Source organism: Rattus norvegicus, chromosome 20 (genome assembly GCF_036323735.1).
Source record: "Rattus norvegicus strain BN/NHsdMcwi chromosome 20, GRCr8, whole genome shotgun sequence".
NCBI classification, from domain to species: Eukaryota; Metazoa; Chordata; class Mammalia; order Rodentia; family Muridae; genus Rattus; species Rattus norvegicus.
This window is the reverse complement of record NC_086038.1, coordinates 21,455,578-21,479,331: the sequence shown is the minus strand read 5'-3', so window position 1 is coordinate 21,479,331 and position 23,754 is coordinate 21,455,578. Positions and strand designations below refer to the sequence as shown.

General features: G+C 45.4%; 1 protein-coding gene across 6 annotated transcripts in view; it reads left to right on the top strand.

The window, feature by feature from the left end:
• The window catches only part of Jmjd1c (jumonji domain containing 1C), a 177,591-nt gene that overhangs the window by 29,249 nt on the left and 124,588 nt on the right, over window positions 1–23,754 (top strand). For 3 of the 6 annotated variants that reach the window (XR_010060624.1, XM_006256360.5, XM_006256359.5), the window contains exon 1: window positions 17,577–17,779. The exons of 2 other annotated variants lie outside the window; for them this stretch is intronic. Coding sequence is in view for 3 of the 4 variants with exons in the window: in XM_006256360.5 (XP_006256422.2) it covers window positions 17,615–17,779 (165 nt within the window). In the remaining variant the exon portion in view is untranslated. Of the gene's footprint in view, window positions 1–17,576; window positions 17,780–23,754 lie in introns of those variants that run through there. One more of the 6 variants, NM_001191719.3, reaches the window with a different exon arrangement.

Genomic DNA, 23,754 nt, shown 5'->3' with positions numbered 1-23,754 from the left:
ATTATCAGTGGAGAGAGAATGGCAGGGGAAATTGAAGTGTCTGTAAACACTGTATTTCTGGCTGGAAAGGCCGTGGTTATCTGAAGGGAAGATCAGAAAGAAGCAAGAGGCATGCCATTCCAACGGGCCTGCAGTTTCAGTGTGTATCCACCTTAGATGGATCCTTCTGAGAGTGCTGGAATAGGGGGAGGCAATGGGCAGAAGTCTCGGCCTCTTCGTGCCTGGTAGTAATGTCATGCAGCAAACACTGCTGTGCAGACGTATTCTGGACAGCGTACTATGACTTGAACTCTGTGACGCACCTTTCTTACCTTTGGATCTGTGTGGAATGTGCAGTTCGGATGTATGTGAGTGACTTCATGCTACCTTTGTGCTTTGATTGGAGCCCCAGCGAGTCTTATGTATTTCCGTGTGCTTTGGAAGTTGCAAGCCTGGGTTTTTAGTTTGGGTTTCCTTGCTGTGAACAGACACCATGATCACGGCAGCTCTTATAAAGGACAGTGTTTAACTGGGGCTGGCTTACAGGTTCGGAGGTTTTGTCCATGATCGTCATGGTGGGAAGGCTGGAGGCGTGCAGGCAGTTCACAGGCTGAGTTTGTGGCAATCTGATAACTTGTGTGTTATGACCGTGTCCATGCTGACCCCTGGGGTGCTGCGTGGTACGCCCAATCTAATCGATTCATCATTTTTTGTTTCAGAAAAATACTTATTTTTGTTATAAGGCTCTGTTAACTAAATATAGAACAGAAGCTTCTGTGTATTAATTTTGAATTTTTAGCCAAAAAAGGTGTGGCAGTTGTAAGGAGCAGGCCGAGCACTGGTGTATAAGTTTATCTGTGAGGCCAGACGACTCCCACTTGACCTCAGTAACGTTGCAGGGTGTAGCCATGCAGTTTAAAGCCGTGGCTTTTTGAATTAAAGAACAGCAGAATCAAATGTCATTCACGTTCTTCAGAAAGGTTAAAGTGTTGACATCCTTTATTTTACTAGTGGCATAGAATTCTACGTAATAGTAAATGGGAGATGCCCCCCACACATTCCAGGCCCTGTCTGAGTCTCTTGTCTAGGGACAGGAGGCCAGAGGAATGGTCACAGTTGCTCTTTTACTCAGGCCTCGACACTCTGCCTGCCTCAGGTTGGTGCCTGTGGCTTCATTCTGAGCTTGCATGAGATTAAAGCCTGGCTGTGTGTCAGGTTGCCTCATGGATGTATTTGAGGAACAGCTTGTAGGGTTTCACTGTGCTGAGTACTTGAGGCATTTTTCTTAGGGAGACCATACTGCCTTCATGGCCGTCTTCTTACAGTGTGCTTTCAAGGCCCACCATCAACCCTCCATCAACAGTAAGCTTGACAGCTGGGCCTGGTGATGCATACCTTTCATTCCCAGCGCTCTGGAGGCAGAGTTGGCTGGCTGCCTTCCAGGCCAGCCCAGTCCCTATATAGTGAGCCTCCAGGGCATCCAGGGCTACATAGAGAGATCCTGTCTCAAAAAAAAGCAAACCCAGCAGTAAGACAAGCACAGTCTAATCTGCAGAGTGGTTAAAGCGTTCTGGATGAGTATGAGGGTTTTGGACTGAGCCTCTCAGTTCTGCCAGGCCACTTCCTGATGCCGATCCTGGAGGGGTGGTTTGCACTCAAGGGCAAGTTAGCATCTTCTTGAGGAATTTGATGTGTTTAGTTTAGGGCCTGGTACAAAGTATGTATGACTTTCATTGTGGCCAGACTCAGCTGTGACTGTAGATTTGACTGTCTGGTTTCCTCAGGCACTTTGTGAACTTGTGCATTGCCCTTCTTGCTAGCCTAGCTCTGTGCGGGCAGTGTTATCTTTGTTGAACTGAGGCATTCATTTCAACTGCTTGAGCCCTCGAAGAGCTGGTAGTTTTTATTTCCTTTGTGTGGGCAAAAATTAGAATCTCTCTCGTGGGAAGCCTGGAGTGCACTCGGGAGTCAGAGTGCATTGACCCAGTTCACTTTGACTCTATTGAGTTCAAATTGTCTCATCCCTGATCTCTCTCTTTCTTGCCCCTTTTCTTTTCATCTCCGATCTCTGGTGTCCCAGGCTGGCCTTAAACTGACCATCCTAACTAGTGTGTGTGGTGTTAGGGTTTGAACTCAAGTGACCTACCAGCTCCTAGCTGGCCTCCCCTTTCACCTCTCTGGAATTAAAGGTAGATACCACCACCTTTAATTTAAGAAGCACACAGTGTCTGTTACATGTTTTCTTAGATTCATAATAGTGACTATTTTTCCTTATTAAAAGAATTTCTTGTTTATACTTAATTACTGACTTTAAAAAAAAAAGTTTGTCAACATTTTTTGATGGTTTTTCTGTGAAACAACCCTGGCTATCCTGGCCTGGAACTCACAGAGATCCACCTGCATCTGCCTCTGGAGTTCTGGGATTAAAGCATGTGCTACAGATTTTTTTAGGTGGGTAATTTTCTTGTTTTTGACCCTTAAGCAGATCTCCCCTTCCCCACCAGGAAATGAAGGGTCTATTTTGGCTTCTTGTTTAGGTAGGAGTCCATTATGGTGAGAGCATGACGGCAGGCAGGGGAGGCATGCTGACTGAAACAGGATGTAGAATGACATCAGGAGGGCCCTGATACTTCTTCCACCAAGGCTCCCCAGGCTTCCCATGTAGCGCCACCACCTGGAGCCCAAGTGTTCAAACACATGAGCTGATGGGGGACATTTCCACATTCGGACCACAACCTAATGCCCCTTCCCCCAGTTCCCCTGCCCCCCATACATCTGTGGCCCTCTCATGATATAAAATGTGTCTTTCCACGTCAGCAGACCTCATGGTCTCTCACAGAAGTCTTCTGAGACTCAAGACTGTCTCGTAACTGTGTCCCAGGTTCCAGCTGGGGTTCTGACCCTTGTTGGGGGGTGGGGGGGCAGACATGGCAGCAGGCAGGAGGGAGGCGTGCTGCAGGAGGAGAAAGCACTTCCTTTTTCCCCTGAGACGACCTCCTTTATATAACTCAGGCTGGTCTATAACTCTGTAGCATAGGATAGAGTTGAGTTCCTGATACTTCTGCCTACATCTGTCTAATGCTGACATTTCTGCCTCGTATCACTTTGCCCGGCTGAAGAATACTTTATCTAGGAAGGGAAGAATAAATCCCTGATAGTTTTATTATTTTATTTCCACTTTTGTCTTGGCTTTTCAAGACAGGGTTTCTCCGTGTAGCCTTGGCAGCTTTGGGTGTCCTAGAACTCGCTCTGTAGACCAGGCTGGCCTTGAACTCAGAGGGATCTGCCTGCTTCTGCCTCACAAGTGCTGGGATTTAGCAGTTTTCCAAAAAGTGCTTGGCGAGGTATCTTTCGCTAATTGATGCATTAAAAACATTGACTTTTAGTTCATGGTTCCTGTTCTCATTGGCCAATCCAGCCAGTTCTTGTTTACAGTAGTGCTTGAGTGTGGCATGAGAATACCCTGGTAAATATGTCTTGACGAAGACCTGAAATCACTTAACCATTTCCTTAAATCGTGTCCCTTGAGTGGACATGGGATTAAGGCAGCACAGCTGGGTCACCTGGAGCAGTCCTTGATACTTGGTTTTTTTTTTTTAATTTTTTTCACTTTTATTTTTTAAATGAATGGCCTCAGCAAGTGTGCTTGTGTCCCTGTGATGTGTCATGACATCCCCCTCTCCCCTTACCCCACTTCCCGCCTGTCATTGTCTTACCACCCTCCCCCATTGTAAGAAAAATATCCTTTGTCTCGAACCTGTGTTTAAGGAACAAGTGTCAGGGCCTGTGTGTGTGTGTGAGGTCTCCCACATTCTAGGCTGCCATGGTTGGCAGGCTTGGCAGTGAGTGACTTCTTTATGTGTTGGGCCATGTTACTGGCCTGGACAACACTCTGAAAGTGATCTCTGGAGATTGGAGTTTTGCCTTCCTTTTCCGGTCTTTGTGTGGATTCATCACTTCCTCTTACCTGGGCCGTAAAAATGGCCTGGTCAGAAATTAATTTATATGAGAAGGTAGAACAGTATTCTCTCTTAGATGCTGTTGAGAATTATTTTAATAGTATGTACTTTTTTTTCCTACTTAAAAATAGCCTCTAATTTAACCTAGATTTTACCAGTATCCACGTCGATTTTTCTGCTGTAAATACACTATTGAAAGGCTGGTGTCTTGGTCCATGCATATAAAACCTCAGAACAGCCGGGCCGTTAAGGCCAGTCTACACTGCACTGTGAGTTCCAATCAAACAAAAACAACAGCTGGGAAGTAAGTGTCACCCGTGTCCACAGCTCCCAAGGAAAGGAGGATAGGACAGCGAAGTTACAAAAGAGAAACTGAGAGCTCCGGCTTCCCTTTCTCCCTCAGTAGAAAGCTAGTGCCTTTAACTGCACCCAAAAATGTGACCGTGAGCCGGACAGTGTGGACCTTGTGACTGTCTTCAAGCAAACTGCCGGGATTTCTGAGTTGTTTTTCTTGCTTTTGTCTTCTGCATTTTGTATGTAGAGCCTGGGATCTGGAATAAAGTCCGAGTTTTCTCTTTTTTTTTAACATTAAAAAATTATTATTGTATCTGTATGGGTGTTTTGCGTGTATGCATATCCGTGCATCAGAGCGGTACTGCCTGTGGAGGCCAGAAGAGAATGTTAGATGCCCTAGAGCTGGAGTTTTAAAAAAAAGGGAAAAACAAACAAACAAAAAAACTGTGGTAAACTGCCATGTGGGTGCTGGGAACTGAGCCTAGGTCCTCCCGAAGGGCAGCCAGTGTTCTTAATCACTGAACTGTCTCTCCAGCCTCCTTTTGTTACATGTTAACCAAACATGTAACCAAACATGTTAAGAAAGGATTGCATCTTTTCTCCTGGGGGGAGGGGTGCGTTGAGACAGGCTTCCTGTGTGTAACAAACCCAGGCTGTCCTGGAACTCTGTAGACCAGGTTGACCTCCAGCTCAGATCCACGGGAGTACAGCTGCCGGCTTTAAAGGATCATTTCTTATTTATCTCACTACGCTCTTAAATCTTCATTGTAGGTTAGCTTTTTTTTTTTTTTTTCTAACCGTGGCTAATTTGATATTCATACTTGGTTTGCATCGGAAAGAACCTCTGTTGGGTTTGTCTCTGAAAGAAAACGTGATCATTATGGTTTAATGTGGCTCAAAAGGTAATCTCTATAAGGACAAGGGAACCAAGCAGGACTCTCTGCTCTCTGCTAGGTTGGGTTCCCCTCACCCCAGTTTAGAATGGAATCCCCCTTGTGACAAATAGGCTCTTTTTTTTTTTTTTGAACTTGGCAGTGAAACTTCCTCCTGGGACTCTGAGGGAAGGAGATTTGCTTCTGGTGCTTTCTCAGAAAGTTGCCTTATTTGTCTGCAGAGTCTGGAGCTCTGACTTCCCTTTCCCCTGAGGCTGCTTGTAAGTGGAGTTGATCTGGGAAACAATCTTCAAGGTTCCCCAGCGACTGAAATAGAGCAGCGCCAGTGTAGTCTTGGCCTCTGAACGCCCAAGTGGATCTTCAGCTGCAGCAAAGCGACTGGCTCCTGAGGCAGAGATAAGACCTGGGTCTGGTGGTACAGGTCTGTTATCCCAACACTTAGAAGACTGAGGCAGGAGGATAGTGAAGTTGAGACCAGTGGGCTAGATTAAAATAACTTAGTCCCTTTCCCTCACCCCTAGCATTTACCCTCCTCCCGTAGGCGACAAAGAAGAGAGGACAGGAAACCTGAAGCCTGGGAGCTCGCTGTCTTCCTCTTGTGATTATTCTAAGCGGTTCACTGTGAAGTAATGGCCTGGTGACTGAATGAACAGAGATTTGAAGGCTCTCCTGCAGGCTCCCACTCAGAGCATTGTAGGTCTCTGTTCAGGGCTTAGTACTCTTTACAGTGTCAGGTAGAAGGTTACAACACTGTGGTCTGAAATTCCCGGGAGTCAGATTAAGTACAGAGGGAGGAAATGGTTAAAGAGAAATCCGAGGAGGGCTAAAGCCAGCTGGAGGCTCACGGTGAGGAGCTCTGTGGGTCTGGTAGGTTGCCACTGTGTTGTGTGGACACAAGGTCACTTCAGCCAAAGCAAATGTTCCTCTATTTTATTGTGGGTGGTAGCCTACCGAGACCGTATATCCAGTCTTATTCCCACTCGTGTGTGTGTGTGTGAGTGTGTATGAGTGTGTGTGTATGTGTGTGAGTGTGTGTGTGTGAGTGTGTGTGAGTGTGTGTGAGTGTGTGAGTGTGTGTGAGAGTGTGTGTGTGTGTGTGTGAGTGTGTGTGTGAGTGTGTGTGAGTGTGTGTGAGTGTGAGTGTGTATGTGTGTGTGAGTGTGTGTGAGTGTGTGTGAGTGTGTGTGAGTGAGTGTGTGCGTATGAGTGTGTGAGAGTGTGTGTGTATGTGTGTGTGAGTGTGTGTGAGTGTGTGTGAGTGTGTGTGAGTGTGTGAGTGAGTGTGTGTGTATGTGTGTGTGTGTGAGTGTGTGTGAGTGTGTGTGAGTGAGTGTGTGTATGAGTGTGTGAGAGTGTGTGTATGTGTGTGTGTGAGTGTGTGTGAGTGTGTGAGAGTGTGTGTGTGTGTGTGTGTGTGTGTGTACTCATGGCGTGTCAGCTCATAAAAGCACCGATGCATGGATTTGGAATGAGGTCATTCTGTGACCCCCCAGCCCTGCTGCCCATGGTGCAGCTGCACACACTTCATCTTTTTTCACTTCTGTCTCTCAGTTTCTTCATGTTCTCCATATTGGAATAGTAAACCTTTCTTATAAATGTCAAGCGTGGAATAAATGAGTCGGTAAATGTGAAATATCCTTGATCCTACTTCACTTTTACGACGTTGTGGTGCTTGGCTGCAAGCTGGCAGAGCCTTGGCCCAGGGCGACAGTCGTAAGCTGCCAAGGTCTCTGCCTCCTGCTCCTGCCCTGATTCAGCTCAGCTGCTTGTCCTTTTGGATTTGCTTCCTTCGTGGCAATTTTTCTTGGCATGTAAGACAGACAGCCTGCCCTGGCATAGGAAGGCTCTGGAGGCTGGCCCATCACTGACTTTCCGGGTAGCCGGTTACCTCACTGATGCACTTTGATTTTCCAGCCTCCTTGCTCAGGAGCGGTGGCCCTCACTGGTGGAATTTCAGCCCTCGGGCAGCAACAGCAGGCTACTCTGTCCTTGTTGGTCACCCAAGTCACTCAGACTGTTAAGTTTTCGCATGTGAAGTCTCATGAGCATCTTTGGCCCGCTCCTCCCTCCTGATGCGCTTAGGGATCCTGCCTCAGCCACAGCAGGGCTCTCTTGGTTTTTCAGAGACAGTTTCCCTTTGTAGCAGGCCCTCAGCACGCAGAGGTGAGCTTCTGCCTCCCTGGGATTAAAGGTTTGGGCCACCAAGCTCAGCCAGGTTTCTCTTTAGCACTGCAGACATTTCAGAGGCGATGATTCTCTAAGGAGACTGTCCTTTATTTACGGATGCCTCTAGGCAACCCTTTTCCTGAGGGCCCGACACCAAAAATGTTTACACAGTACCCAATAGTGTACAACAGGACAGATTGTCCCCCATCTATTGTTCAGAGCCATTACTCTGCATACCACATTTGCCCTTCTCTTCTGTGCCATGGGAAGTTCACAGTTGGGTCAGAGACATTATGAACATACCTAATTCTGTTTTAATAGGTCCCTAATTTTGCCTGGCAGCTCTTTTAATATTTTACTGATTAGTGCTTTTAGTTTTCGTAGGTTATTTTTTCAGTCTTTTATTCTCCTCAGTTTCCAACTCATTTTATAACATATTTGTAGTAAATGACCTTGACATCAGAGATAAAATAGAGGCTATTAATCTGTCCTCACTAAACTGTGATATGAGCCATGCATTTGAATCCTGGGTTAGCATTTACGAAGTTTTGTGGCCTTTATTCGGTAAGGCCTCATTTTTCTTTGTCTCCGTCATGGCTGTCACAACAGAAGGTGTAATGTGTCTATGTAGTGTCTTGCCCATAGGTCAGCTGGTAACCAGTATGGTGAGTGCCAGAAGTGGCAAGAGGCCTGCTTCTTTGTGTGAGGTAAATCAGCTGCACGTTAGTTAGGGTAATACTGAGTCGGGGGTCTGGGGACAATGAGGGGAATGTGATTGTAATATAAAGCAAGAGAAAGGGGGCTGTGTGGGGACATGCAGTGAGAGGGAGTGGGTGTGAGCCACTGTGTGGTTGCTGGGAATTGAACTCAGGACCTGGATGAGCAGTCAGTGCTCTTAACCACTGAGCCACCTCTTCAGCCCTGGGAGTCTTTGTAGGTGGAGACATGTGGGCCATTTTTGAGATGAGGTCTCACAATGTAGCCCAGGCTGGCCTCAGACTCAGAGATCCCCTTGTCTGCTTTCTGAGGGCTGGGACTAATGGTGTGCACCACACACACAGAGATTCACACATTTTTGATTGCCTGTGGTGAGGTGCCCTTTGTGGGTGGTGTTAAAAGTTTCAAGTGAGAGTAAGTTATCAGTTTCAACACCCTCTTCACTAGTCCCCTCATCCATTTCTCATGCTGCAGGCAGATCTATTGTTCTCTGTGCAGCTCTCATTCCTTTGCTTAAAGGCACGTTCAAGGTCTGCTTGCCTCTAGTCTAAAATTCAAACCTCAGAAGACCTGTCTTTGTCATGATGTACCAGCACCAGCCAATATGACTTCCTTCCTCTTCACCACTCTCACCTGTACCCTTCTTCCTGTGTCCTCAGGTCCCCCCTTGTTCCACTAACTGTCCCAGCTCTGGTCATACCTCCTCAGTTTCATCATGGCACTTCCTAGGAGCTAGAGAGGTTGCTTTCTGTGTAAACATGAGTATTCCCATCCCCGTTAAAGCTGGGTGTCATGCAAATGCTTGTAACCTCAGCTCCCAGGGATCCAGTGCTGCCTTCTGGCCTCTCTGCTCATGCATGGGTAGGTGTGCAGCCTCTGCCCCGTTCCATAGGCCTATGGCCCGACAGATGCAGTCACATGCATCAGTGCCTTCGTAAAACCAAAGAATGAAACTCTCTGCTTCTTGCATTTGCACCATCTGCAGGCTTGCAAGACCACAACTTCCCTGCTCACTCCTCCAACCGCATGGGTTAGTGACCCCTCCTATGTGTGGTGTCTACCCATCTAGTGTGTGTGTGTGTGTGTGTGTGTGTGTGTGTGTGTGCACACGTGTGCATGTACCATGTATATGCTCGTGTGTCTGTGGAGGCCAGGAGAGGGAGTCAAATCCCTTACAAAGCTGGAGTTACAGGCAATTGTGGTCTGCCTCGTAGAGTGCTGGGAACTAAACCCACGTCCTTCGAAGGAGAAGCAAGCGCTCTTAGTCACTGAGCCCACTCTTCAGCTCCCCAAACGTCCTTCACGAATATTCCACAGCCGTCACAGTAAAGTCTAAACACAGGTTGGTGTTGTCAGCAGTTAATTCTGGAGAGGATGAAAAGCTTTGGATGTAGTTACTATTATTGTATTATTGCTTTGGCCCTAAAATCCAGCATACAGCAGTGTTGCCAATCATTCCCTATGTACGTATATATCTTTCTTTCCCAAAGAAAACTGAGACCTTGGGAACATCTGGTTCTAGGGCAGAGGTTTTGTGTATGTTAGGCAGGGTTCCAGATCAGCTGGAGTTTCTTAGTGCTCTTTCTTTGTTCCCCATTCAGAATGCTATGTTTCCAAGAACCTAAGCTTCTGTTAAAATCATGTCTTGTGCAAACTTAGATTTGGGGAGAATTAACATATGTCTGCTCACTCCACAAAGGAAAGGACTCCACCCAAGTGGTGCTTCGGAATTAGTGAGTAAAATTGGGTTTACCTACAGAAGTATAGACCTTTGGGTATGGGTCCCAGGGGGGGAAAAAAGCCCAATTCCTCCTAGTAACTGTTAACTGCAGAGAAATTCTGGGGACCTTGTGAGCTTTTCTGCCCCAGCAACTGTCAACCTCCAAAGACCTCAAAGAGGGGTGGGGCCTCATAAGCTCCTCCCCCAACATACTGTTTATAACTCCGCAGGAAGGGGCGGGGCCTCCGTGGGTTGGGCGGGGCCGGATGAGCCCCTCCCCCAGTTAGTGTTAACTGCCTGTAAATCCTGGGGGAGGCTTGTGAACCTCTTCCTACAGGGCAACTGTTAACTGTCTACAAATCCTTGGTTATGGGCAAGGTCTCAGGAGGGTAGAGCCTCAAGAACTCTACCTCCTAATCAGTTAACTGTTTATAAATCGTTGGGGAGGGCCCCTTTCTACTCGGAGGTGGGAAGTTAATGGTGGGCTTGGGCAGGTCTATTAAAGGTGACTTCATGATAGTTCAAGAGGGTGATAGCTGTGCTTTGAGAGGACAAGCATTCCACAGCGTTACCTTTTAAGTTTCAAAAGTTCTCAGTATGTGGGAATATGTCCAAAATTCTGAATATATTATGTTTATTTCCATAGAAGTCAGCAAGATCACATGGTTTAGTAGTATTGAGAAAAAAGTTGAGGTTAAGAAATAGGCATCAGGGGGGTTGGGGATTTAGCTCAGTGGTAGAGCGCTTGCCTAGGAAGCGCAAGGCCCTGGGTTCGGTCCCCAGCTCCGAAAAAAAGAACCAAAAAAAAAAAAAAAGAAATAGGCATCAGCTTTGGAAGATGGTAGACCACCGGCCTATTATTGACAACTTATAGATAACAAGAGTAAAACCTTTATTCTGCTTTTTTCCTGTAAAACCTGGTTTCCAGGTAAGCAAATAGTACATGAGGCCTTTAGTGTTGGTGTTTTCCTTCTTGTTGCCTGGTTTAACATTTGATTCACGTAGTTTTTCCTCATTGTTTTTACCTGATTGTGAGCACAATTACCTGTTATCATTCATAATTACTTTATGTCCCTTGTCTGATGGTGCCAACATTTAACTCTCTCTGAGTTTGTCTGGATTGTGCTTCCTTCTGACAAAGATTTGTCTCAAAAGTTTGTTTGGCTTTCAGCCATGTTTTTGAACGGGGTTGGGGGAGGATGATGAGAGTTTAAGGGTTTGTTATTCTGTGAGTCTGGTTGCCTTCAGTGCCTCATCAGTGGGTGTCGTCGATGTGCTAGAAAGTTCTGATGGAGCTGCTGTAGGCTTTCTTGAACTGGAGTGCACATCTGTATTCCAGAAAGGATCTTACAGGCTTTGCTCGGCCCTTCTAGTGGTAGAGTATAGTTGGGGAGATGTCGAGGTTTGCAGCGGTGGGAATTGAGTCCTTGCTCTCGTCCTAGGATGGGTGTTGGGTTTGTGCAAGCTGTGTTTCTCTCCCCTCTATCATCTGCTTCTCCTTTAGACTTAGAACTCTGTTCTTCCCTCCAGGATCATAGTTTCCAACCTCAGCAGTAGATACTATGAATAATTTTGGAGGAATTTAATAAATTTTTATATCCAGTATTAAAACTAATGGGTTCAGGATCTTTAACCACAACTACATGAACTTTTTCAAGTAGAGTTCACTGCTTCCGTGGCTTTCTGACATTTCTGAGTAACTCCTAACACAGTCCAGTAAAGAAAAGTGTTTCCCTGCTCTCCAGGAACTTTGTTTGTAGGTGGGGAGTGGGGGAGTAAAAAAATCAAACAGCCAATAGAGTGCTCTTACCTGCATCGGATAGCCATGTCCCCCACCGTAGTTCCTGTCTCGCACTGTAGTCCCTGTCCCCCAGTCTGTTTTGGGTTTCTTTCATAAGGGATACATTAACAAATTACAACTTTTTTTTTGTTTTGTTTTTGTTTTTTTGGAGCTGAGGACCGAACCCAGGGCCTTTCGCTTGCTAGGCAAGTGCTCTACCACTGAGCTAAATCCCCAACCCCACAAATTACAACTTTTAAGCATAAAATTTTAAAGTAAAATATGACTAGAAGAAAACACCAAAGGATTTACCTACTATATTTCTAGGTCTGACCCAAGGCTGTAAAATAAAGTTTCTTGAAATGTGAATGTAAAAAAAAAAAAATTAAACTGTATACACTTACATGTACACAAGCAAATAAAACTATCCTTTTTAATATATATCTTTTACAGTAAAAATATTTTGTAAGCTACTATACATAAAGAAGGATATCAAGTTATACTAAATTAGAGGTTCTAAATGTAACTTTTTACCTGTGAGAGATGTTCATTTTCGGTTAGTTCTGATTCTGTTTTGATGGAATAGTTTTACCACCAGTCTTGGAGAGTAAAGCTGTCTTGCTGTTTATAAATCCATTGTGTAAATGGATTAGGACAGACTGAGAAGCTTCTGCCCAGCAAAGGACTCTGTCAGAAGGTAAGAGACCGCCTTCAGTGTCTGCCAGACTCCTGACAGATGTGATACCTAGAAACCGTACCAACTCAAAAACGTAAAAACAGAATAGCAAGTAGTTTAATGACATCATGGGAAGATGGCCTGAATAGATGCCTCAGGCAGTAAATACGTCATATTAAAAATATTCCGTGCCATCAACTGTTAGGGAAATGCAAATCCCAGTTATGATGTCATAGTGTCTCATCCTAGTGAGAATGGCTGTTTATCGAAACAACACAATACAACAAATGTTGAAAAGAATGCGCAGAGAAAGAACCTTTGTCCGCTGAAGGCAGAGGTGCAGATGAGTAAGTGAGCCACACAAGAAACAGAATGGAGGGTCTTCAAAAGGTTAAAAATAGAGTGCCGTCCGAGACAGCTCTCCCATGCCTGGGTGGGTTTGTATCCAGACAGAAGGAAGCAGGTGCACAGAAGGGATACCTGCACGCTCCGGTTTATTTTCTCTCACTGGTCACAGCCGTCATGTGGCGTGCTCCTGATGACAGAAGAATGGACAGAGAGAATGAGATGAACTCACCTGCGATACTGTCCGTCCATAAAGAACAACGAGGCCTAGTGTCTTGCAGAGGGATGACTGGAACTGGAGAGCACTGTCCCACTGCACTAAGTCAGACTCAGAAAGACAGAAATTGAATGTCAGCTTTCCTATGTGGAAACTTTGACTTGAAAGTCGGGAGTGGGTGTGCGTAGCACAAGGGTAGAAGAACATGACCAGCGTACAATGTGAGGCTGTTTGAAAAGGTCACAGGACTCCCACCAAGTTGTACTGTTAATAGGTATATTAATAAGAGGCCAGCTCAAGGGCTGGCACATGCCACTCCCATCAAGTAATTAGTCTCTGAAAAGAACCTGTTGGTTATGCAGTATGTCTGTTGTCATTGTGAGTGTAGGGAGGACGGCTCTGTATATCCTGTGAGCCACTTGGGGGAAATGAACTGCCAGCTCACACTGCCGCCGACCGGTGAACGGGGCTGCCCAGTCACTGAGCATTTTTCCGGCTTGGATTTGACATGAGACCACTTTGCTAATTGCTGAATGACCCAAATATTAGAAATGATGACCTTGAAGATGGAGTTTTCAGGAGTTGGTGGCAGATGGGCTGGGAACTGAACCCGGGTCCTCTGAGACATCTCTCCAGCGCACCCGGCTACACCTTAAAAATTTTGAAATGAAATGACCAGGTTTGGCTAATTTGAGGCATTCGTTATTTAAATGATACTGGTTATTTAATATTAGGTAGCATTATACTGTGCTCCCCAGCAACTCAAAGTTAACAAATACGTTGGTTGAATTTTAAGTCTGTAGTTAAGACATTTTTGAGGTTCAGTATTCCTCAGTGCCAGCTGGCTGTAAAGTGAAGCCCAGGACTTCCAGGTCCTGGCTTCCGTAAAGACAGGCTCTGGAATGGAAGTTCCTTATCTGCTCCTTTGACCTGAATAAATGATTGCAGTAGCGAAGCCCACGTGGAGCTGGTGCACAGTGCTTTACTCTGCGTGCAGCAGTTTGCTTCATGCCATGTTTGTGTTTTGCAGTAGGCTGTAAACCTCATTATGTATAATCATGGAACTTTTCGAGATGAACCAAAGGAAGCAGTGACTAAAGATGACGTCCCTGCCTGGGTTTGTTTTTGTTCCTTCAAATCAACTCCCATTAATTCTGAGCAGTGGACCTCCAAGCTTTGGGGCAGCAAAGGGTCTTCAGTACGTAAAGAAGTCCCACTGCGTCTGGAGAAGTAGATTTTTGAGTTAGATAGGATTTATCGTTTTAAGATTTATTTTATGTATATGACTATTGTGCCTGCATGTATGTATGTGCATTCTTGGTATCTTTGGAACACGAGTTACAGATGGTTAGGAGCCACAGTGTGGTGCGAGAGTGCTGGAAATTGAAACTGAGTCCTTGTGGTCGTTGAGCCTGGTCTCCAGCCTCAGTTTTAGCTTTAATCTAAGTCCTCAACTCCGTGGATTTGTTGGAGTGTGGACAGAACTAGGCTGGAGATTCCGGGCCCTGGAGGAACCTCATCTGTATGTACAGAACTTGCTGGAAGACACCACGGGGGGGGGGGGCAGGGAGAGAGGGAGGGAGGCAGGGAGGGAGGGGCTTAGTGTGGTCCTTCCTTTGTTTCCATTCCTTTGTTTCTTGGGGTTCCTCTTTGAGCAGAGTATGAATTTTTTTTGCCTTGTTATTTATTCTAAACTTCTAGTGCTTTATTAGTAAACGTCAAGTCTAAATGAGGAAGTTAACAAGTTGTGGGTTCCTGTGCGGCCGCACTATAAATAGAGAGTAGTGACCATCAGTAGAGAATGCACAGTTAGAAGCTTCAGTTCAGTTTGCTAGTTGGTTACTCCTTCCTTCCTTCCTTTTGTATTTCCCCTCCCCCTCCCATCAAGAAGGCGGAAAGCAGACTCTTCTGTTGGCTCCTGCAAAGATGGGGCACGAAGGCGTTTGTATAGGCTCTCAGAGGAAGGCTTTGGAGTTGGTATCAGACTGGTGGTTTGTTAATGAAATAAAGGCTTTGCTTGGGAATTGTAACTCTTTATGTATGTCTGTTCTTTTGAGATTCTCTTGGCACAGCCTTGCCCTGATGCTGCAGCCCATGCTTGAAGGTGTTTAAGCCGTAGGTAGGTCTGGTGAAATGGGAGAATACAGCATGACATGAAGGCAGCAAATGAGCAGTAGGCACAACAGGGACTCCCTGTTCTTGATTTACAAAGTCCGAGCTCTCTCTGGTTGGAGAAAGAAAAGGTATGTGTGGTGGTGAATTATCCTGAAGCCAGTATTCCAGAAACTGAAGCAGGAGGATCCGGAGTTCAGGCCAGACTGGGCTACATGGGGGGAAGACCTTGTCTCCAAAGAAGGAAAAGACACTGTACCATATTCATCCATTAATCTGTTTCATAATACGATCTTCTCACAGCAAGGGCTCCTAGATGCTGGAAGCAGAACTTGTTCTGTAGACCATGCTGGCCTTGAACTCAGAGATCGGCCTGTCCCTGACTACCAGGTACTGGGATTCAAGGTGTGTGCTACCTTACATGACCTGAGCATCTTTATAAATTAAGGAAACTCATAAATGAAGCACAGTATTCTAAGGGTATTTAGTTGCTTTTCCTGTTACTGTGACAGAATACCCGCATGGAAGCAGAGCAGTGGTGAAAGGCTCCGTCATCCCTGCCTCCTCATCCCTCTGCCCTTCCCTGTTTGGCTCACAGTCAGGGCTGCACAGTCTGGGAGGATATGATGGTAAGAATGTCAGGAACTTCAGGCTCCCACATCAGGCTCGGAGGAGGATGAAGATTACTCGTCTTACTCCCTTTGCACAGAGCTAAGTGGCCAGTCTGTGGGCTCCTCCGCCTGCAGTAAGAAGGGTCTAATTAGCGCCATCTAATCTAGATAATCCCTCACAGGTGAGCCTACAGGCGCGGCTGCTGTGAACTGCCGTAGGATCCTTGACTGTTAAATTAACAATACATACTAATCATTATACCAAGGTTTGGAAGTTGATGTTAAAACATTTAATTCCATATTGTTCACAGTTAGGATTTGCTAGTACAATTAAGCAATATACATACTCCTTTAAAAACAAAATCAAATGCCAGCAAACAAACTCAAAAACAAAATACAAAAACTTTTAAGGTCTTTGGAAAAACATGTATTTCAGGTTTCTCAAGGTAGCCTAGCCACAGATTGGCCCGAAACCCAAATGTTGGCTCTAGTATTGGGGTTGTAGGAGACAGTTTGAGCTATACTTCTTAAATACATTAAAGCTCCTTCTGGTGGCACACACTTGTAACCCCCACACTTGAGAAAAGCAAGAGGATGAGTTTAGAGTGAGCCCCCATCATTAGTAAGAAAAACTGCTGTGGGGATGGATATGTGGGCTGTGAAAGCCTTCTCTCCGAAATGTCGGTTTTCCGGTACTTACATGCTTCTTATTAATACGAGGACCGCCTTCCTTGTATTATGGTATCATGGTTTGGTATTTGAATATGAGACCATTTAAAAGGCTTTACATGTGTGCACTTTTTTCCAGTGGCTCGTTTTATTGGGTTTATTAACCTTAGGTGGGAATTAAGAAATCCTGAGCCGCCAGCACGCAGCTCCAGCATAGTTCTCCTTTATGCCCAACAATTTTGTTTCTCCTTAGATAAGTAAAATGAGACTGATCTATTCAACTGAGACTTGCAGTTTCCTTCTCTTCCACCACCACTGTCTTGTCTGCAGCTTTAACAGTTTAGCTCAAATGGTTTACAAGAACTTAAGAGTGCTGTTATAAGGGTTTTCAGAAAGCACTGAGGGAAGGGTAGGAAGAGATTTTCATAGGATTAGATGAATTTTTGGAGATGATAATCCCTGGAAAATGGCAGATTGAATTTAGATTCATGTTTTCACAGATCTTTAAAATACAAGCCTGTAAAGCATGCCCGTCGTCAAACTTCTCACTGGTCTCTTGAAAGAGAGTTGCTTGTGAGAACTGAGGCACGATCAGAAGAGGAATTCCTAGCTGTCTTTGTCTGGGTTATAAAGTCCTGTTGTGATTGGACGGGAAGTCAACATCATTTATTTTCTTCAAGTGTGATTGGCTAAGACTCTTTTCTTTCCATGGTCTTTTCCAGTAACTGACTCTGGAGCTTTCCGTTTTATTACCTGACTGTGTTCTAGTACTCGGAGTACTCGGGTTGGCTCTGAGACAGTTTGTGAAATTTAAGGATGTCGGTAACAGCTCGCGGTGGAGTGTCTAGCGTTCCTGTAAGAAGGCGGCAGGAGGTGTAAATCTCCGAACAGCTCCAACACGGAATCAGAATTGCCACCGGGAGGAATGCTGGTTTAGAGCCGCCGGCCGCTGAGGGGGCGCGGTGGGGTGGGCGGCGCGGCTCGCCCAGGGCCGCGTGGGGATTCGGGCTCCTTGACGACGGCGCTATGTGTTCTCACGGCCGTCGCTCCTGACATGCGGACCTCCCGGAGTTGGCTCAGCGACGGCGCGTGGGAGCCGAGCCCTGTCCCCGCACTCGCCCCTCCGAGGGGGCGCAGACGGAGCTGCAGAAGCTGCCGGGCCGCTGTCCCTCGGCTGCCACCGCTCCCGGCGGCAGCACAGCCCGTGGGCGGCACTACTTGGCGGCGCCCGCCGACCCCGGCTCCCCCGCCCGCGGAAGGACACGCGGCGCGGCCGGGAGGGCGGAGGGGTACCGGCCGCGCGCACATTCCTGTCAGTTTGCCTGTGGGCCGCGCGTGAGGCCGTGGGTGGCGCGGCTCCGGGTCGCCGAGCGTGCAGGGGAGCTCTCGCTCGCGGCCTGCCTCGCCGGCGGTCGGCTCCTTAGCATGGGCGGCCGGTAGGAGCGGGCCGCGCTTGTTCCCGGCGCAGCGGCGGCCATGGCGGTGGAGACCCGGCCCGAGCTAGTGGGAAAGCGGTTCCTGTGCGTGGCGGCCGGCGAGGACGCGCGTCCCGAGCGCGGGCAGAGCGGCTGCGGGCGCGGCTGGCGGGCGGGGGTCATCCGAGCCGTGTCCCACCGCGACCGCGGCCACCCGGACCTGGCGGTGAGAGCTGGCGGGCGGCACGCCCCTCTGCGCGGGGCGGGCGGGCAGCGCAGCCCCGGGGTGCGGGCGAGCGAGCGGGCGGGCGAGCGTGCGGGCGGGCGGGCGGGAGGGCGGGCTCGCGGCAGGTGGGGCGGGAGGGTCCGGCAAGGGGAGCGCCGCCACGATCCCGACTCCGTCCTCTGCCGGGCAAACCCATCCTGCGCTTGGGTTTCTAGCCGGAAACGATGGGAATAGTTTTGGTATGAAGGATAATCGAAATTATTCCTTCCTTTCTCCATCATTTTGTACTTGCTGTTGTTAGAAACAGCGCTTAGAGTTCCCTCTCCTGAGTTTTGTATGGCTTCACAAAGGCTAGAGATAGTGTAAATTAAGGGTTTGAAGGGAAGGGTAGAGATAGTGTAAATTAAGGGTTTGAAGGGTATTTACCACTTCTACGTACCTCCCTCAAATTTATTGGTCACTTAGGACATTATCAGTGTTACTTTTCAGGAGTATAAGTGTGTATTTATGATTTTTTGCCAGGATACGCTCAGTTGGTTGCAAGTGCATTCTCATTACGGAGTGGGATTAGGGTGATGGGCAAGAGTAGAGATAGGGAATTGACTAAACGATCTTCAGCAAATACATAATTTGTGAAATTCATAGCGACTTGAGTGATTCATTTTCTCCTGTGAGCTTAAAATATTTCCCCTTGCATTTAGATCAAATCCACCATAAAATGCAAAAATAATCACCATTTTGATATAGTTGTTTCAAGTTTCGAGTATGTTCTTGCAAACCATTCCTACCTTCTATCAGTTTCATAGTTCCTTGCACACTGTATTATTAATTTAACCCTGTAAAATAGGCTTAGTTCCCAATACTTAAAGGAAAACTCTGCATGGTCATTCTTTGTGCAAATGGAGTAAAATAACCTTCAAACTTTATGTATCCTAATGTTTACGTGTGATAGCTTAACATACAATCATGGCTTTGCGTTTGTGTGAAGATGCACTGAACTCAGTTCTCTTTCGGCTTTCATGTGAAGAGTGAAGATTTTATGTGGAGGATTCTTGGATAATGGCTTGGATACTGAAGCGAACGTGGAGCAGGATTTTGTGCTGTACTATGTTCCTACGAGCCCGAGAGTTAGGAACGGATTTCACATTGGATAGTATAGGAGACAGTCGCGTTCTGGAACATCGAAAGGGCAGTTGGAAAGAAAGGGGATACCAAGGGATACAGAGGGAATAAGCATATGCCAGTTGCCCTTTTTTTCCTTTTCTTTTTGCAAATAGCAAGACACTAAGGTGGTTGCTTAGAAGTAACAGTTGTCAGCCAGTCACTGTTTTGAGTGGGTATAATCCAAGCACTTGGGAGTGTCATGCGGGAAGATGTCAAGTCCCAGGCCTGCTGGGGTTACAATCAAGACCCTCTTTCTATTAAATATGCAGTTACCTGTGGCTCATAACACTTGGCTGGGAAAAGAGAAAGGAGTTGCAGGAGGTGACAGATTGTTTATATACATTAAACTTCTCTCTCAATTATTGGTTATATACCTTGGTGTGTGGACATTTCATTTTATGTAAGTTTTAATGGACAAAAGTCCATGCTGAACAGTGTGACTCTCTGCTTTCCTTCAACAATTTGGCAAGTGATTTGTTACTACGTTTCACTTTTCATTCTAAATCCTATAGTTTTTATATCTTTCCAAGTGTTCCTCACATATTATTTAAACCCATGGAATGTTGAACGCTTTAGCACCAGTGTTAATATAATTTTAGTTTCAGCTACATTTTTAAAAAATGCTCAGTTGGCCTTTATTATGGTGTGCCTATTGTATGTTACTATGGGATCAGAATTGTCTTCTGTAAACACTGTGACTTCTAGATAGTATTTCTTGGGGATGACAGAAGTAAGATTTTCTTTCTAAGATGAAATTTTGCCTGTTGTCCAGGCTGGTCTTGAATTTCTGGACTCAAAAGTGCTTTATGCCCCAGCGTCTCAAATAGCTGGGATTATAGGCAAGTATGTGCCACTGCATCCATCTTGGATTTCTGAGGTGCAAGCTATGATATGAGGTCTTAAATTATGTATACATTTCTTTATGCACTTGAGGTTTTAGTCACCCATTTAGTTTTTTGGTGAAAGTAGTAGTGTATTGTTCAGATGACTTAGTAAGTCAATAACTGGATGGTCGCAATGTTCCTTACGTTTCTGACCTGTTAATACGAAATTAAGAAAAGAATCCAGTTCTGGTAATATGTCTATTTTAGCAGATACATTTGGAAAGGAAAAGAAATGTGTCTTCTTGGACATATTTTCATGAAAGGCTGTGTTATTAACCTAGGGTGGTAATAGTCTTTAAACTGTAAACAGCACAGCAAGCAAATGTGAAGACTTGGGCGTGACTCCCCCTGGACCTCCCTCAGTAAAGCCAAGTGTGGTGGAGCACACTTGAAATTCCAGCCCTGAGAAGGCAGAGACAGGCAGACTCTCTGGGGTGCACTGGCCAGCAGGCTGGCATGCAGCCTAGCTGCCTCTACCAGTTCTGGGCCAGTGAAAGGTCTGTCTCAAAAGAAAAAAGAGAAAGGTGGCCACTGAGATCTGGGCCAGTAGACACTAGGCGTGCCAGTCTGATGACCCCAACCCAATCTTGCTCTTTGATCCCTTGATAGCAGAGGGCCAACTCCATCCAAAGTCTCCTGTGCATAGGAGATGTTTTCAAAAAGTAAAGAATTAAAAACAAACAGGTGCCTTGCACTTGAGGAACAACAGCTGGGGTTGTCCTCTGGCTTCCGTTCACAGTGCACATATGTGGGATCTGTACACAAACATCCTGGGCTTCATTGGGGTCATCCAAGTGTGTTATTGAATTTTTAATTTGACAGATCAAAGGTAGGTATGTGATGTTCTGTAAGTTAGGGTCTTTATCTTTAAATTAAAGCTCGTGTCAGAGTAACTTGAGTTATGTAATAAAGAAAATTTCTTAGAAGACACTAATTCATTAGATTATTTCTTTAAATTCTCCATATATGGGGAGTGTATTTGGTGTAATTGGTGTGTTCACTACTTCTATGGTCTCTCTCTCTGTGTGTGTGTGTGTGTGTGTGTGTGTGTGTGTCTGTCTGTCTGTCTGTCTGTCTGTCTGTGATGGTATCTATGCAGTCCTGGCTGTTCTGGAATACTGTGTAGACCAGGCTGTCCTTGGACTTAAAGAGATCCACCGTCTCTGCTTCCTGAGTTCTAGGATTTAGTGATTCTTAATTTACACAGAGTAAATCTGTGTAGTTATTGTTGGATTTGGGCAGAGTCTCACAGTGTCTCAGGCTTGCCTGGAGCTCACTGGAAAGGAGGCTGTCTTAGAACTCATGCAGTCTCCTGCCTCCATTTCCTCAGGACTTGGGTTACAAAGCCACCGCAGAAGGCCTTCTTCCTTGGTTTTGGTTTGTTGTATGTGTGCATTTTTTGGTGAGTTTTGGCTCTGCTGTTCCTTTTTGGATTTGTTTCTAAGCACCCATGACTAAACTTTTCATGTCTGGTTTATATGAGAATCAGATCCTTCCGAGTTATAATTTTAAATTTTTGTCTATAAGTTAATGCTGTAACAATGATGAATCTGGTTTGGGTTTATCATCTGGAGTGTTGTTAATGATTCAGTCACCAAATTTTACTTTATAGATTCAGAATCATGTTAGAAATATTTTAGGGACTTGGTTGTAGGTCAGTGGTAGAGCTTGTGCTTCATGTGTATGAGGCCCTGGGTTTAATCCCCAAAGAGAGAAAGTATTTTAGAACATAGCCTTAATCTTTTAGAGTAGAATGCATCTGTTGTGTGGATCAGTGTCATACAGTCAGCTTTTGCAGGAGGGAGGGGAGCTTAATCACTCACCGTGATCACCTCCTCATCTGTGCTTTCACTTAATGTTGTCTCTTAAGGCTCTTTGCAAATCGTAGAATGGACTTAATCTTCCCATGTGGGCAGAAAAACTACCTTCTCGTGGAGAAAACACTGAGTGTACAGAAACACTCACTAGAAAATTTCTAAGTGCGTACATTGGGTATTTGTAGTCCTATGAGGCTGCTGTGAATCAAGTTTAGTGTTCCGTTTGTAGTCAGAGCTCATTTTATGAACTGGACAGAACATTGAGTTCTGGGATCTTGTAATGTTTATTGAGCTGCACAGACAGTAATTTACTAGTCTTTTAAAATTCCCATGGTTCAGTGACAATGCTGTGAAAATCGTCATGGTCACACTGAGACTAGCCTGGAACACTATGTCAACAAGGCTGGCCTTGAACTCACAGAGACCCACCTGCCTCTACCTCCTGGTATCTGTGCAGCCGTGCAGCACCATGCCTGGCATGATGTCTGTTTCCTTAACCTTTCAAAAATAAAGGAACTTGAGAATTCCGAAATCACAGAAACAGTATCAGGGCAGGGATATGAATACAAGTTTCTGATTCTGTATCTAATTGTCTCCTGCTATTCTTCCATATTACTTTCTTCAAATGGCTTTTAGTGTGCAAACTTTGAAAGTCAAAACAGATCCTTTAATTTTGGAATATGTGTGAGGGTGTGGTTGATACATTGAAATAAGGTCTTTTTAGATTTATTTATTATTCTATTTGTGCCTGTTTCATGTATGTATACACACCAGAAATGTGTCTGGTATGGTTGCAGAACTAAAAAGAGAGTGCTGGATCCCATGGGACTGGGTAACAGATGGTTTGTAAGCCACCACATGGGGTTGAGCATTGAACCTGTGGCCTGCAAGAGCGGACAGTACTGTTAACACTAAGCCGTTTCTCCAACCCCCAAACAGGCCTTTATTCTCTACATCAGGCCTAGAATTTACTGTGTAGCCCAGGCTGGCCATGAATTCGTGGTCAGGATTCTGGTGCTTAGCTTACAGCTATGAGCCATGATACTCAATTTTTTACATTCTTTTTTAACCTTTGTCCCTACGTTCTATAACACCACAATTGAAGTTCTTTTGAACTGTTATTTTTCCTTAAATATAGTTAAATATTTTTTAATTTGATAAGTGAGGTTAGTCTCTTGCCTACTTATATTCTGCTTTCAAAACTGGTTTGTTAATCTACCTTGTACTTCTTTCTGTGGGTATAGATACAGCACGTAGGCATTGGTCATTCATTCTTCAGTCTCAGTGTGTCACCTCGGCCCTGCATCTGACTCTAACACATGTCCTATAGACGTAGTAACGTTTAGTGTTGTAGGAAACCAGTTGCCTTTGGGGACTTCAGTCTCATCTGGAGCCTCACCTCGACTGTAACAGTCATTTATCTGTGGCTGTGCATCTTTCCCAAGTTGGGAGACTCTGGTTTTCATCTTCTGTTCATGCTACTTCTAGTTCCACACCCCAGCATTTGATGTAATAGTTGCAAATCTGTCTATAACTGCTACTTTTTGGCTTTCATTTTGGTCTTTTTTTTTTTTTATTTTTTTTTTTTAGGAAGGCTCTTACTAAGTACTAAATACTCTAAGTAGCCCAGGAACTTACTATATTACCAGTCTATCCTTACCCTTCAGAGATATGTCTGCCTCTGCTTTAAAAGACAGAATCACCATGTCCAACATTGTATGAAGTACTTTTGTTTGACTCCAAGGTGTACTTTTTCATGTTGTGTCTGAAATTAAAAATTTTAATCTTAAAATGGCATATTTCCCAGCAGGTAGACATCAATAGCAATACAATGGCGGTAGCTTAACTGGAGAATGTGTGTGACTTTAGTCACTATCCCTCTTAAAAGACATTGAAACTTGTATTGGGCTTTGTGTATGGATTAGACCTATTGATACTTTAACTGTTTTCAAGCTTTAGAGCATACAAGGGCTCAGTATCTCACTTGTACTAGGAGTGAGACTAAAGTGGTCATCGCTGTGGAAACTGCAGAGACGAGAATGGATGAAAAATACAGATACTGTCTGCCTTGTTTAGTTTTATCTCACCTCCTTAATGATTTTCCTTCCAA